At 43.9% G+C, this 16,530-nt stretch overlaps 1 protein-coding gene and 1 pseudogene across 1 annotated transcript in view; both read left to right on the top strand.

Annotated features, from left to right (window-relative positions):
• The window catches only part of LOC116048142, a 568,688-nt pseudogene that overhangs the window by 120,660 nt on the left and 431,498 nt on the right, over window positions 1-16,530 (top strand).
• The window catches only part of psen2 (presenilin 2), a 17,182-nt gene continuing 5,244 nt past the window's right edge, over window positions 4,593-16,530 (top strand). Inside the window, exons 1-6 of the mRNA XM_031297113.1 lie at window positions 4,593-4,673; window positions 5,307-5,458; window positions 6,468-6,712; window positions 9,677-9,818; window positions 12,973-13,040; window positions 13,177-13,397. Of these exons, the coding sequence (XP_031152973.1) occupies window positions 5,327-5,458; window positions 6,468-6,712; window positions 9,677-9,818; window positions 12,973-13,040; window positions 13,177-13,397 (808 nt within the window). The 5' untranslated portion in view covers window positions 4,593-4,673; window positions 5,307-5,326. The remainder of the gene's footprint in view (window positions 4,674-5,306; window positions 5,459-6,467; window positions 6,713-9,676; window positions 9,819-12,972; window positions 13,041-13,176; window positions 13,398-16,530) is intronic.

Raw genomic sequence — 16,530 nt, 5'->3', positions numbered from 1 at the left:
GACAACCCTGAACAAGCAGCGTCGCTCTGCTCCGTCTTTCTGCTGTGCCCCATTCACGTAGTGTTTAGTTTTACACTATGAAGGTTAAACTCTGGAATTAATCCGCGGTTCACATGTATGTATGAACTGTGGTGGTCCGTTACACTGTAGTCTCAACATCACTGATCAGTTCTGATCAATAGAATATAGAAAACACACTTCACAACGTTGTGTATCCATAACATGATTGTGTTATTGTACAATTTAGCAGTAAAAGCAGTAGCCTCTGTTAGTCAATCCTACATCTTTCAACTTGACCATAAAGCCCTGTTCATGCTAATTAAACAACTGGACTTTGGGGTCAAGTGTTGTCGTATCCGGCCCGTGTCCCGGATGTAGAAGCCCCTTTACTGGACTACTGATATAATAATATTCCAGTATATTTAGTATTTTAAATTGTTACCTGCCACCAGAATTTTGTGATTTCCTTGCCATAAATATAGACGTTTTTACCATAAATTGGTGCCCAAAAGTGTATCAGAATGCAGGAATTGAAGTCTTTTACCCTCAAAATGTCCTGGGGGAGACCAGACCCCCCCCCCCCGCTTTATGTGGTCCCCTAAAGACCAATACTGAGCAACGAAAACCCTGAAATATCATCACAGACAGACATGACAACATATTAAAATGTCAGTTAGAGAGTTAAAACAGATGAAAAGATGGAGAACCAGACAGACAATATACAGTATCAACAGAGAGACACGGACAATCAGACAGACAGGCAGGCAGACAGACAGACAGGCAGGCAGACAGACAGACAGACAGACAGACAGGCAAACAGACAGGCAGGCAGGCAGGCAGACAGGCAGACAGACAAACAGACAATCTGCACAGTGTCAACGGAGAGAAACACAGACAGGCAGACAGACAGGCAGGCAGGCAGGCAGACAGACAGGCAGACAGAAAGACAGACAGACAGACAGACAGACAGACAGACAGACAGGCAGACAGGTAGACAGGCAGACAGACAGACAGACAGACAGGCAGACAGGCTGACAGACAGACAGACAGACAGGCAGACAGACAGACAGACAGACAGGCAGACAGGTAGACAGGCAGACAGGCAGACAGGCTGACAGACAGACAGACAGACAGACAGGCAGACAGACAGACAGGCAGACAGTGACAACGTACTGTAGAGAATGACAGTAACAGTGTACATTTGTTATGAACGTGTGCTCTTTAAAAAGTAGCACGCATTGTTCTTCTTCTTCTTCTTTGGGATTTTACGGCAGCCGGCATCCAAAAAGTTGCATTGCTGCCATCTATGGAACTAGCACCGCAGTGCATTATATCCTGTTATACAGTCCAGTGTCCATTAAAAATTTAAACAAACAACGTTTTCCCCTCCCACTTGATCCTACTTCTAAAATACTCTTCAGAGATACTTCTTCCAAACCAATTTCTCGCAATTCTCTGAGTAGATCTAGTCTTTGTCGGTCATAATTTCGACAAGAAATCAAAACATGATGCACTGTCTCAGGTTCCTGACATGAACACAAACCACTCTGATGTTTACCTAAAATAAATAAAGTGCTGTTCAGCAATGTGTGACCAATCCTCATTCTAGAAATAATAACCTCTTCCTTACGTCTACCTTCCCCTCTTTTACAAACATTAACTGAGTCAGTTACTTTCCTAGATATTGAGAATAGATGCCTTCCTTTGTTTTCTTGCTCCCAGATCTGTTGCCATTTTAAAATTGTTCCCTGCCACACAATGCTTTTACCCTCCGCCTTAGATAGATTAATGTTGACATCTATGATTTCCTTTTGAGCAGCTTCCTTGGCCAACTTATCAACCCTTTCATTTGATGCAATACCTACATGAGCTGGGACCCAAATGAATGATATTTCTACCCCTCTAATTCTCACATCTCTAACTGCCAGAAGAATATCATACACAAGGTCTTGTCGACTCTTTGATGACCCTTTCCCAATACTATTGATAGCTGACACAGAGTCACTACATATCAACACTTTCTGGTTCTGAATCTGCTCAGTCCATTGTACTGCCATCAGGATTGCATATAACTCCACTGTGAACACACTTAGGAAATTCGAGGATCTCTTACTCGCTTAGCCATTCCACCTCTGAACAACAAAAGCTGCTCCTGTAGCACCTGTTTCTTGATCCTTTGAACCATCAGTAAACATTAATAAGTGTTCCTGATATCTTTCTACTATATGACACTGGAATTCACGCACCAAATCTGATTCAGGATTTTCTAACTTAATCCCAAGTATCTCTAAATCAGTCTTTGGGAACTGATGGCCACAGCACTCCAGGACAAAAGTTCTTATCATGAATAGACATTTCCTGTGCCACTGTCTCCCCTGTCCATCCAAAACTTGAAATTCTTGCCACCTCTCTCTCCCAACTTCTCTGAATTGTTATTTTAACTGGGTGATCACACCTTTGACCCATCAAGTTGACCCAATAGTTAGCCTGAAGTTGCTTTCTCCGCAACCAGAGTGGCATTTCTCCTGTTTCTACCTGCAAAGAACACACTGGAGAAGATGGCACAGCTCCTGTACATATTCTCAGAGCCTTAGCTTGGACTATATCTAATCCAGTTCAAACTGACTGGGCTGCAGATCCATACACCAAACACCCATATTCAATTCTTGCTCTAATTAAATATACATAAATTTGCTTCAAAGAAGCTACATCTGCTCCCCATTCCGTTCCAGCAAGACATCTCATTAAATTCAATACCCTTTTACATTTGTCTATTATTTTTGTAACATGATCCCTCCATGTAAGTCTTGTATCAAAATACACACCCAGACATTTAAAACTTTTAACCCTTTCCAAAGTCCTACCATACAACTCTAGTTTTATACTTTCATCTATTTTCTTCCTCGTAAAAAACATAGCCTTAGTCTTCTCAATAGAGAATCTAAACCCCCCACTAGGGTTAGAGCTTCCTGCACCTTCTTCAGAGTATACTTCACATTCTTCCCCCTTTTCCATAGGCTACCATCATCTGCAAATAACGACCTTCCAATTCCTGACTGAACATTAGAAAAAACATCATTAATCATTATGTTGAACAGTAATGGACTAATAACACTACCTTGAGGTGTCCCATTTTCTACCAAACACCTTCTAGATGTTTCTGTCCCTATTTTCACCTGAATACTTCTATTATTTATAAAGTCCATTACCCAGTTAAACATATTTCCCCCAATTCCGGGCAAATGCATCTTGATTAAAAGACCCTCTACCCATAACATATCATATGCTTTTTCCACGTCTAAAAATACTGCCACAACAGTCTCTTTCTGTATCTGTGCTTTTCTTATTTCATCCTCAAAACATATGATTGAATCAATAGTACTCCTTCCCTTTCTAAAACCACTCTGACAAATAGCCATCAACTCCCTTTCTTCAATAAAGTGCATTAGCCTTCCATTCACCAACCTTTCCATTAACTTACCTAAGTGAGAACTTAGAGCTATTGGCCTATAATTCGCTGGATTACTAGCATCTTTTCCCGGTTTTCTTATTGGAACAATAACTGCTTCCTTCCATCCTACAGGAATCTTTCCTTCCTCCCAAACTTTATTAAACACATTTAAAACCTTCTGAATCCCCTTATCACTTAAATGTCTTAACATACTATAACAGATTTCATCTTTACCAGGAGCCGAATTCCTACACTTATCCAATGCATTTCTTAACTCTCTCAGGGTGAAAGGAACATTATATTTATCCTCTAATTTTTCTTTCTTTCGAATAACCTCAGCATATATACTCCTTGTTTCTTCCCTACTCCTTCTTTCTTCTTCTGAAAGATTACTGGAACTATGTACCTTACTCAGTGTGTTCACCATCATTTCTGCTTTCTCTAGGTTTGATAGAGCCAACCTGTCCAACCTTCCATTTTCTTGATCATTCCCCATACATCATTTATATTAATAGCACTTCCAATTGAGCTACAATAACTCCTCCAGTATGTTCTTTTCCTTTGCCTTATACTCCTTCTCACTACTGCCTGTGCTTGCTTATATTCAATCAAATGTTGAAAGTTATGGGTTCTTTTTAATCTTCTAAAAGCTCTGTTCCTTCCCTAACTACCTCTTCACATTCAACACTCCACCATGGAACCGCTTGTCTTACTAGTTTTCCTGAACTTTTTGGTATTACATCCATAGCAGCCATATAAATACTCTGTCGCAACTCAAGTTCATTTATTTCAACATCATTTGTTTCTTGGACTGAACTACTATACAAATCACTTGTTTCCATAAATCTCTTCCAGTCTGCCTTTTTGAAAACCCACCTTCCATGACTATCTTCTGTGCTCACCCTTACAACAACATTCAGTTTACATATAATTGGGTAATGATCACTTCCAATAGTGCCTTCTCCATGAACTTCCCACTCACACTTTGGAGCCATTCTACTAGACAAAAATGTGAGGTCTAATACTGACTCTTTACCAGTTCTAGTAGCACGCATTGTTTTCCAGTTCCTGCTCTTTTGTACATTTTCAATAAAGTAAAAAAAAAGAAAGAATCCGGTGACGTGTCGGTGATGACGCTGATCACGCGGTGTGTCGGTCAGCTGACTGCCGGTCTGTTTCCGGTGTCTCCGTGTTGTTGACTGTGATCTCTCTCTACTCTCCGGTAAGATCTCGCTCTTTAAATGTTGTTTACCTGCCGAACTGAGAGGACTACTGACGTCACTCAGCCGCAGACTGACGTCACCCTTCACCTCGTTACTTTTATCCAAATGTAACGTCACAGGTTGAGATTAATATCGGGGGGTTAATGGATTAATGTCGGATTATTAGAGGAAGTACTCAGAGCCTGTACTGAAGTACAAGTACTGCATTCAAATGTTCACTGAAGTAACGATAGAAGTACAGCAGTACAAGTTAAAGTACTAATACCACACTGTTAAAATACTCTGGTACCAGTACAAGAAAATGGTACTTCTGTAAAAGGGGGTGTGTGTGTGTGTGTGTCTCAGTGTGTATCTGTGTGTGTGTGTGTCTCAGTGTGTATCTGTGTGTGTGTGTGTGTGTCTCAGTGTGTGTGTGTGTGTGTGTGTGTGTGTGTCTCAGTGTGTATCTGTGTGTGTGTGTGTGTGTGTCTCAGTGTGTGTGTGTGTGTGTGTGTGTGTGTGTGTCTCTCTGTGTGTGTGTGTGTGTGTGTGTGTGTGTGTCTCTCTATGTGTGTGTGTGTGTGTGTGTGTGTGTGTGTGTGTGTGTGTGTGTGTGTGTGTGTTGACCTAACAGCTGATGTCTGTATTTGCAGCCTGTGTGTAGCGGAGCACCATGAACGCCTCGGACAGTGACGAGGACTCCTATAACGAGAGGACGGCGTTGGTCCCAGCGGAGGCTCCAGCACTTCCCTCCTACACCCCCGCCCCGGACCCCGACCCCCCCAACCAGACCACAGCCAAACGGGTACCCAGCCGCACATTTCACCTCACATTTCACCTCACATCACAGGTGTCTTCTACTCTATATCTCCATGTTTGTGTGTCTGAGTATTAAACCAGAACCAAGCTGTAATGTAACTTGAAATCACCAAACTCCACCAGACTCCATGTAAATAATCACTACTTTTAACATCATAAAACACACTTCATTCAAAGTGGACAGAAACTAAATCAAACTATCAAAAGCCGTCTTGGTTCATCTTTCCACTGTTCCAACAATCACCACTCTGGTTTGGTTGAAATAAACCCTTAATTCACCCATTTACATGTGGAGATATGCTGGCTCTATACACACTAAAAGTACTGATTATTTACATGGAGTCTGGTGGAAGTATGCTGGCTCTATACATGCTAAAAGTCCTGATTATTTACATGGAGTCTGGTGGAAGTATGCTGGCTCTATAGACGCTAAAAGTCCTGATTATTTACATGGATTCTGGTGGAAATATGCTGGCTCTATACACGCTAAAAGTACTGATTATTTACATGGAGTCTGGTGGAAATATGCTGGCTCTATACACGCTAAAAGTACTGATTATTTACATGGAGTCTGGTGGAAATATGCTGGCTCTATACACGCTAAAAGTACTGATTATTTACATGGAGTCTGGTGGGTTTGGTGATGGTGATTTCGGGGCTGTTTCATGTTAAACTAAAAGGATCTTCCTCTTTAACTAAAAGGTCTATCTCTGTAGGGATCCTTTCATAATGTTGTCAGACACTTAGAATAATAACCTGAGTCTGTCAGCAGCAAAAACAGAACTTTTAGTGGATGGAAACTGACGCTTAGGAGTGAAATGCTTGTTTCTGTCTCGTAATACTGGACTAATTTAAGAGATTGTCGTTCCCATCAGTCACTTAGACACAGAAACACGTGAAAATAGAGTCCAGGTTGAAAGAAAATCATAGTTACTCTTTAATAATCAGTGTTAAAAGCGGTTGCTGAGCTGAAGTGTCTCCCCCTGCTGGTGCAGCCTGCAGCGAGCAGGCAGGCGGGTCCGGTTGCTGGGGACAGTGGCAGTGGTGGCCATGGCGACAGCGCTGGCAGCAGCGGCCGGGGCTCGGATCAGGACGCGGATGCAGACGAGGAGGAGCTGACGCTGAAGTACGGAGCCAAGCACGTGATCATGCTGTTCATCCCCGTCACTCTGTGCATGGTCGTGGTCGTCGCCACCATCAAGTCAGTCAGCTTCTACAGCGAGAAGACGGACCAGCAGCTGTGAGGAAACACACACACACACACACACACACACACACACACACACACACATATATATACAGTGAGGAAAATAAGTATTTGAACACCCTGCTATTTTGCAAGTTCTCCCACTTAGAAATCATGGAGGGTCTGAAATTGTCATCGTAGGTGCATGTCCACTGTGAGAGACATAATCTAAAAAAAAAAATCCAGAAATCACAATATATGATTTTTTAACTATTTATTTGTATGATACAGCTGCAAATAAGTATTTGAACACCTGAGAAAATCAATGTTAATATTTGGTACAGTAGCCTTTGTTTGCAGTTACAGAGGTCAAACGTTTCCTGTAGTTTTTCACCAGGTTAACACACTGCAGGAGGGATTTTGGCCCACTCCTCCACACAGATCTTCTCTAGATCAGTCAGGTTTCTGGGCTGTCGCTGAGAAACACAGAGTTTGAGCTCCCTCCAAAGATTCTCTATTGGGTTTAGGTCTGGAGACTGGCTAGGCCACGCCAGAACCTTGATATGCTTCTTCCAGAGCCACTCCTTGGTTATCCTGGCTGTGTGCTTCGGGTCATTGTCATGTTGGAAGACCCAGCCTCGACCCATCTTCAATGCTCTAACTGAGGGAAGGAGGTTGTTCCCCAAAATCTCGCAATACATGGCCCCGGTCATCCTCTCCTTAATACAGTGCAGTCGCCCTGTCCCATGTGCAGAAAAACCCCCCCAAAGCATGATGCTACCACCCCCATGCTTCACAGTAGGGATGGTGTTCTTGGGATGGTACTCATCATTCTTCTTCCTCCAAACACGGTTAGTGGAATTATGACCAAAAAGTTCTATTTTGGTCTCATCTGACCACATGACTTTCTCCCATGACTCCTCTGGATCATCCAAATGGTCATTGGCAAACTTAAGACGGGCCTTGACATGTGCTGGTTTAAGCAGGGGAACCTTCCGTGCCGTGCATGATTTCAAACCATGACGTCTTAGTGTATTACCAACAGTAACCTTGGAAACGGTGGTCCCAGCTCTTTTCAGGTCATTGACCAGCTCCTCCCGTGTAGTTCTGGGCTGATTTCTCACCTTTCTTAGGATCACTGAGACCCCACGAGGTGAGATCTTGCATGGAGCCCCAGTCCGAGGGAGATTGACAGTCATGTTTAGCTTCTTCCATTTTCTAATGATTGCTCCAACAGTGGACCTTTTTTCACCAAGCTGCTTGGCAATTTCCCCGTAGCCCTTTCCAGCCTTGTGGAGGTGTACAATTCTGTCTCTAGTGTCTTTGGACAGCTCTTTGGTCTTGGCCATGTTAGTAGTTGGATTCTTACTGATTGTATGGGGTGGACAGGTGTCTTTATGCAGCTAACGACCTCAAACAGGTGCATCGAATTTAGGATAATAAATGGAGTGGAGGTGGACATTTTAAAGGCAGATTAACAGGTCTTTGAGGGTCAGAATTCTAGCTGATAGACAGGTGTTCAAATACTTATTTGCAGCTGTATCATACAAATAAATAGTTAAAAAATCATATATTGTGATTTCTGGATTTTTTTTTTAGATTATGTCTCTCACAGTGGACATGCACCTACGATGACAATTTCAGACCCTCCATGATTTCTAAGTGGGAGAACTTGCAAAATAGCAGGGTGTTCAAATACTTATTTTCCTCACTGTATGTAAGGAGATAACATAGACACAGGCTAATTATTGATCACTAAAATGATAGTTAACATTAGTAATTAAACTTAAACAGCTAATGGAAGTCCAAACTGCCTGAGAGCTTCTCCTGTACTATACGGTAATTCCTCTACTATGAGACAGTAAGTCTCGTGGTTATGACCCAATCGTTAGCCTATTTTTATAAAAACGTCTGCTACGGAGCCATAACGTGAGCTACAAGGTAATGGAGCCTTTTATACATTGTCGTGTTTCTTTAGAAATAAACAATGGACAAATAGAGTCTTTAAACTCTTCAGATGTAAAGTTATTCTCTGTCAAAGTGACGTCAAAATGAATGGCAGTCAATGGGATGCTAACGGGAGGTGATGGCTTGGTAGCATCAACATGGCGGTTCGAGCTCTGAAGCGAAGCTAACCCCCTTGGGTGCACGGCACGGAGGAGCTGCGATGCACAGCGAGCCCACCCACCCCTGGATTGCACCCCCCACAGGCTGGTGGAAAGTGAACGGAATAAGGTTCCCCGGGCTGGCCAAGTTAGCGCGGAGGTACCGCTGCATCGCGGCAACGTCAGTCCCCTCAGAGCGGGGGTTTTCGGCGGCTGGACTGGCGGTCACCAGGTTGCGGTCACGTCTGACCCCAGCTCATGTCAACATACTTATCTTTCTCAACAAAAAGTCTGGTGCAGACGTTGTACGTGAGTTATTAGTTATGTTTCATGAGGCTGTGTTAAGTGGCCTAATTCATTGTTTAGGCTAATCTCTCTCACCCTCGTTCTCGACTCCGTGCCTTGAATAGTTTTGAGTTACATTTTGACGAAACCTGTCAGATCTGAGTATTATTATGTTTTTGGTTAAGTTATTGTTTAACGTGATTCTTTTTTTAATGTATTTATTATTTGGGAACAAACGAGGGTCTCTGTTTAAGAACGCCGGCTGGCAGCTGCAGGTTCCGCTGCTTTAGAGCACTGAAGGCATATCTCTTTACTTTAGTTTAACGTCCGATTTAACTGCCACAAGTTGATCTTCTTGTAATAAAGATCTCACCGAAGAAAGACACGCTGTATTTCTGTATTTCCATTGCATTTTTAATTTATAAAAAGTTAAATAAATAATGAATTTTAATATAAAAATATTAATGATTAATCGATAGTCGATCGTTAATTCTCCCGACGATCGCCGAAGAAAATTTAATCAAATGCCCATCCCTAACGCACTCACACACACACACACACACACACACACACACACACACACAGCAGTAGTTAGTCAGCTGTCTGAGTGCGTGGTTTGTCCCGGCAGGATCTACACACCGTTCACGGAGAACACGGCGTCCGTGGGCCGGCGGCTGCTGAACTCGGTCCTCAACACCATCATCATGATCAGCGTCATCGTGGTGATGACCGTCTTCTTGGTGGTCCTCTACAAGTACCGCTGCTACAAGGTCTCACACACACACACACACACACACACACATAGAGAGAGACACACACACACACACACACACACACACAGAGAGACACACACACACACACATAGAGAGACACACACACACACACACACACACACACACACACACACACACACACACACACACATAGAGAGAGACACACACACACACACACACACACACACACACATAGAGAGACACACACACACACACACACACACACACACACACACACATAGAGAGACACACACACACACACACACACACACACACACACAGAGAGACACACACACACACACACACACACACACACACACACACACACACACAGAGAGACACACACACATAGAGACACACACACACACACACACACACACACATAGAGAGACACACACACACACACGCACACACACACACACACACATAGAGACACACACACACACACACACAGACACACACACACACACACACATAGAGACACACACACACACACACACACACACACACACACACACACACACACACACAGAGAGACACACACACACACACACACACACACACACAGAGAGACACACACACACACACACACACACACATAGAGACACACACACACACACACACACACACACACACACACACATAGAGACACACACACACACACATACACACACACACACACACACATAGAGACACACACACACACACACACACACACACACACACACCACACACACACACACACACACACATAGAGACACACACACACACACACATAGAGACACACACACACACACACACATAGAGACACACACACACACACACATACACACACACCCTGCTGTCCTCTTATTTCTGCAAGACCTGTCCCAGACCACCTGAGAGGTCTGGGGGGGTCATAGTGTAGCAGACCTGTCCCAGACCACCTGAGAGGTCTGGGGGGGTCATAGTGTAGTAGACCTGTCCCAGACCACCTGAGAGGTCTGGGGGGGTCATAGTGTAGCAGACCTGTCCCAGACCACCTGAGAGGTCTGGGGGGGTCATAGTGTAGTAGACCTGTCCCAGACCACCTGAGAGGTCTGGGGGGGTCATAGTGTAGCAGACCTGTCCCAGACCACCTGAGAGGTTTTGGGGGGTCATAGTGTAGTAGCAGATCAGAAATGTATTTAGGCCCTAAACCGTTTAGTGATTTATAAACCAGCAGACGTATTTTGAAATCAATTCTTTGAGGCACAGGAAGCCAGTGTAGAGACTTCAGTACTGGAGTGATGTGATCCACTTTCTTGGTCTTAGTGAGGACTGGAGCAGCAGCGTTCTGAATCAGCTGCAGCTGTCTGAGTGATTTTTTAGGGAGACCTGTAAAGACTCCGTTACAGTAGTCTAGTCTACTGAAGACTAGGGTTGGGTACCGTTTGGATTTTTACGATTCCGATTCCTGAACCGGTTCTTGAAAAACTGAAAAATGACATCAAAGAACGGTTTTTTTTTATGGAGTTTTTATTTTTTTAAATTGAAAATTATTTAAATGTAACAATATATTAACATTTTAAAGTACTTTAAATATATAAGTAAACCTAAGTCACCTAACACACAACTACAATCATTTAACAAAAACAGTTACACTATTAACAAGTAAGAACTAAATAAATGTTGAGTTGGTATGACAACCAGCTTCAGACTTTAGCAGTTCTTCTGCAGAAAAATGACCATATGTTCTTCTCTGGCGAGATACTACACACACACACACACACACACACACACACACACACACACACACACACACACACACACACAGACACACACACAGACACACACACACACACACACACACACAGGGAGCAGTTAGAAAAGGCAGACCCCCCCCCCCCCCGCCACCAGGCTCCAGGGTCTGGTCCTGAACGATAGACCAGCAGAGTGTAATATGTTAACTAGTGATCCCGTGCAGTCAGTGAATGGTTAATATGCTCTGAAGTCTGTTTTGGTGAGCCCAGAGGGAACATATGGCATTTTAAAAGTAGCCTACGGTAACGGTAGCTAGGTAACGGTAGACTACAGAGAGAGGGGGATATTTTTACGTCCGTTTCAGAGCGTGTACAAAAAGCCGTCTATCAGCTGTGATAGTAGAGTGAACGTCAGAGAATAGCGTGGACACGCGCTCCACACCGCGAGCGGGCACGGGCGCCACTCGGCAGGAAAGAGAAAGAAAAAACTGTCTGCCGCTGACCGGAGCGACAGACGGAAAATATTTCAGTCGGAACCGAAATTTGTGTTCTAATCCAGTCCGAATACTACCGTTTGCGTAGGAACCGGATCCATAGTGGAACCGGATCCATAGTGGAACCGGATCCATAGTGGAACCGGGTTTCGGTACCCAACCCTACTGAAGATAAAGGCATGGAACAACAATCTTACAGAGATGGACGCAGTATAGAGTATATATAAAGTATATATAAAGTATTATACAAAGTATATATAAAGTATATATAAAGTATATATAAAGTATTATATAAAGTATATATAAAGTATTATACAAAGTATATATAAAGTATATATAAAGTATTATACAAAGTATATATAAAGTATTATATAAAGTATATATAAAGTATATATAAAGTATTATACAAAGTATATATAAAGTATATATAAAGTATATATAAAGTATATATAAAGTATTATAAAGTATATATAAAGTATATATAAAGTATTATATAAAGTATATATAAAGTATATATAAAGTATTATACAAAGTATATATAAAGTATATATAAAGTATATATAAAGTATATATAAAGTAGTATATAAGGTATATATAAAGTATTATATAAAGTAGTATATAAAGTAAAGTAGTATATAAAGTATATATAAAGTAGTATATAAAGTATATATAAAGTATATATAAAGTAATATATAAAGTAGTATATAAAGTATATATAAAGTAGCATATAAAGTATATATAAAGTAGCATATAAAGTATATATAAAGTAGCATATAAAGTATATATAAAGTATATATAAAGTATATATAAAGTATATAAGGTGGTAGAAGTTTAGACGTGTGTGTAGTTGACCTTTGTGCTGCAGACAGCGCTGACCTGTTGTCTTGTTGTTGTTGTTGTTGTTGTCTTGTTGTTGTTGTTGTTGTTGTCGTCCAGTTCATCCACGGCTGGCTCATCCTGTCCTCCCTCATGCTGCTCTTCTGGTTCAGCTTCATGTACCTCGGGTGAGTCTGGCAAAACTTTATTTACACACACAACAACCTTCTGAAACTTTATTGATACCACAGCAGTGCTCTGAACATTGATAAATGTCTCTGTTAAAGAGTTACCGTGGTTACATGTGTCGCTGTGTGTCTCCAGCGAGGTGTTTAAGACGTACAACGTGGCGGTGGACTACCCGACGGTTGCCGTGGTGATCTGGAACTTCGGGGGGGTGGGGATGATCTGCATCCACTGGAAGGGGCCGCTGGCCCTGCAGCAGGCCTACCTCATCCTCATCAGCGCCCTCATGGCCCTCGTCTTCATCAAGTACCTCCCCGAGTGGTCGGCCTGGGTCATCCTGGGAGCCATCTCCGTCTACGGTCAGACAACGCACGCCACGCACGCACGCACGCCACGCCACACACCCAGACCACGCACACAATGCATGCCACGCCACGCACTGCTAGGCACTGCTAGGTACTGCTAGGTACTGTTAGGCACTGCTAGGCACTGCTAGGTACTGTTAGGTACTGCTAGGTACTGCTAGGCACTGTTAGGTACTGTTAGGCACTGTTAGGTACTGTTAGGTACTGCTAGGTACTGCTAGGTACTGTTAGGTACTGTTAGGTACTGTTAGGCACTGTTAGGCACTGTTAGGTACTGCTAGGTACTGCTAGGTACTGTTAGGTACTGTTAGGTACTGCTAGGTACTGCTAGGCACTGTTAGGTACTGTTAGGCACTGTTAGGTACTGCTAGGTACTGCTAGGTACTGTTAGGTACTGTTAGGTACTGTTAGGTACTGCTAGGTACTGCTAGGTACTGTTAGGTACTGCTAGGTACTGCTAGGTACTGTTAGGCACTGCTAGGTACTGTTAGGTACTGCTAGGTACTGCTAGGTACTGTTAGGCACTGTTAGGTACTGCTAGGTACTGTTAGGCACTGCTAGGTACTGCTAGGTACTGTTAGGCACTGCTAGGTACTGTTAGGCACTGCTAGGTACTGTTAGGTACTGCTAGGCACTGCTAGGTACTGCTAGGTACTGTTAGGCACTGCTAGGTACTGCTAGGTACTGTTAGGCACTGCTAGGTACTGCTAGGTACTGTTAGGTACTGCTAGGTACTGTTAGGCACTGCTAGGTACTGTTAGGTACTGTTAGGCACTGTTAGGTACTGTTAGGTACTGTTAGGCACTGCTAGGTACTGCTAGGTACTGTTAGGCACTGCTAGGTACTGTTAGGTACTGTTAGGCACTGCTAGGTACTGCTAGGTACTGTTAGGCACTGCTAGGTACTGCTAGGCCCTGTTAGGTACTGCTAGGCACTGTTAGGTACTGCTAGGCACTGTTAGGTACTGCTAGGCACTGCTAGGTACTGTTAGGTACTGCTAGGCACTGTTAGGTACTGCTAGGCACTGTTAGGTACTGTTAGGTACTGCTAGGCACTGTTAGGTACTGCTAGGCACTGTTAGGTACTGCTAGGCACTGTTAGGTACTGTTAGGTACTGCTAGGTACTGTTAGGCACTGCTAGGTACTGCTAGGCCCTGTTAGGTACTGTTAGGCACTGTTAGGTACTGTTAGGTACTGCTAGGTACTGCTAGGCACTGTTAGGTACTGCTAGGCACTGTTAGGTACTGCTAGGTACTGCTAGGCCCTGTTAGGTACTGCTAGGCACTGTTAGGTACTGCTAGGCACTGTTAGGTACTGCTAGGTACTGCTAGGCCCTGTTAGGTACTGCTAGGCCCTGTTAGGTACTGCTAGGCACTGTTAGGTACTGCTAGGCACTGTTAGGTACTGCTAGGCACTGCTAGGTACTGTTAGGTACTGCTAGGCACTGTTAGGTACTGCTAGGCACTGTTAGGTACTGTTAGGTACTGCTAGGCACTGTTAGGTACTGCTAGGTACTGCTAGGTACTGTTAGGCACTGCTAGGTACTGCTAGGCCCTGTTAGGTACTGTTAGGTACTGTTAGGTACTGCTAGGCACTGTTAGGTACTGCTAGGCACTGCTAGGTACTGCTAGGCCCTGTTAGGTACTGTTAGGTACTGTTAGGTACTGCTAGGTACTGCTAGGCACTGTTAGGTACTGCTAGGCACTGTTAGGTACTGCTAGGCCCTGTTAGGTACTGCTAGGCACTGTTAGGTACTGCTAGGCACTGCTAGGTACTGTTAGGTACTGCTAGGCACTGTTAGGTACTGCTAGGCACTGTTAGGTACTGTTAGGTACTGCTAGGCACTGTTAGGTACTGCTAGGCACTGTTAGGTACTGCTAGGCACTGTTAGGTACTGTTAGGTACTGCTAGGTACTGTTAGGCACTGCTAGGTACTGCTAGGCCCTGTTAGGTACTGTTAGGCACTGTTAGGTACTGTTAGGTACTGCTAGGTACTGCTAGGCACTGTTAGGTACTGCTAGGCACTGTTAGGTACTGCTAGGTACTGCTAGGCCCTGTTAGGTACTGCTAGGCACTGTTAGGTACTGCTAGGCACTGTTAGGTACTGCTAGGTACTGCTAGGCCCTGTTAGGTACTGCTAGGCCCTGTTAGGTACTGCTAGGCACTGTTAGGTACTGCTAGGCACTGTTAGGTACTGCTAGGCACTGCTAGGTACTGTTAGGTACTGCTAGGCACTGTTAGGTACTGCTAGGCACTGTTAGGTACTGTTAGGTACTGCTAGGCACTGTTAGGTACTGCTAGGTACTGCTAGGTACTGTTAGGCACTGCTAGGTACTGCTAGGCCCTGTTAGGTACTGTTAGGTACTGTTAGGTACTGCTAGGCACTGTTAGGTACTGCTAGGCACTGCTAGGTACTGCTAGGCCCTGTTAGGTACTGTTAGGTACTGTTAGGTACTGCTAGGTACTGCTAGGCACTGTTAGGTACTGCTAGGCACTGTTAGGTACTGCTAGGCCCTGTTAGGTACTGCTAGGTACTGTTAGGCACTGTTAGGTACTGTTAGGTACTGCTAGGTACTGTTAGGCCCTTTTAGGTACTGCTAGGTACTGTTAGGCACTGTTAGGTACTGTTAGGTACTGTTAGGTACTGCTAGGCACTGTTAGGTACTGCTAGGCCCTGTTAGGTACTGCTAGGCACTGTTAGGTACTGCTAGGCACTGTTAGGTACTGCTAGGTACTGCTAGGCCCTGTTAGGTACTGCTAGGCCCTGTTAGGTACTGCTAGGCACTGTTAGGTACTGCTAGGCACTGTTAGGTACTGCTAGGCACTGCTAGGTACTGTTAGGTACTGCTAGGCACTGTTAGGTACTGCTAGGCACTGTTAGGTACTGTTAGGTACTGCTAGGCACTGTTAGGTACTGCTAGGTACTGCTAGGTACTGTTAGGCACTGCTAGGTACTGCTAGGCCCTGTTAGGTACTGTTAGGTACTGTTAGGTACTGCTAGGCACTGTTAGGTACTGCTAGGCACTGCTAGGTACTGCTAGGCCCTGTTAGGTACTGTTAGGTACTGTTAGGTACTGCTAGGCACTGTTAGGTACTGCTAGGCACTGTTAGGTACTGCTAGGCCCTG

The sequence above is a fragment of the Sander lucioperca genome, chromosome 4 (assembly GCF_008315115.2).
Source record: "Sander lucioperca isolate FBNREF2018 chromosome 4, SLUC_FBN_1.2, whole genome shotgun sequence".
NCBI lineage: Eukaryota > Metazoa > Chordata > Actinopteri > Perciformes > Percidae > Sander > Sander lucioperca.
Note: the sequence above shows the minus strand (reverse complement) of the source record. Positions and strands in the feature narration are given on the sequence as shown.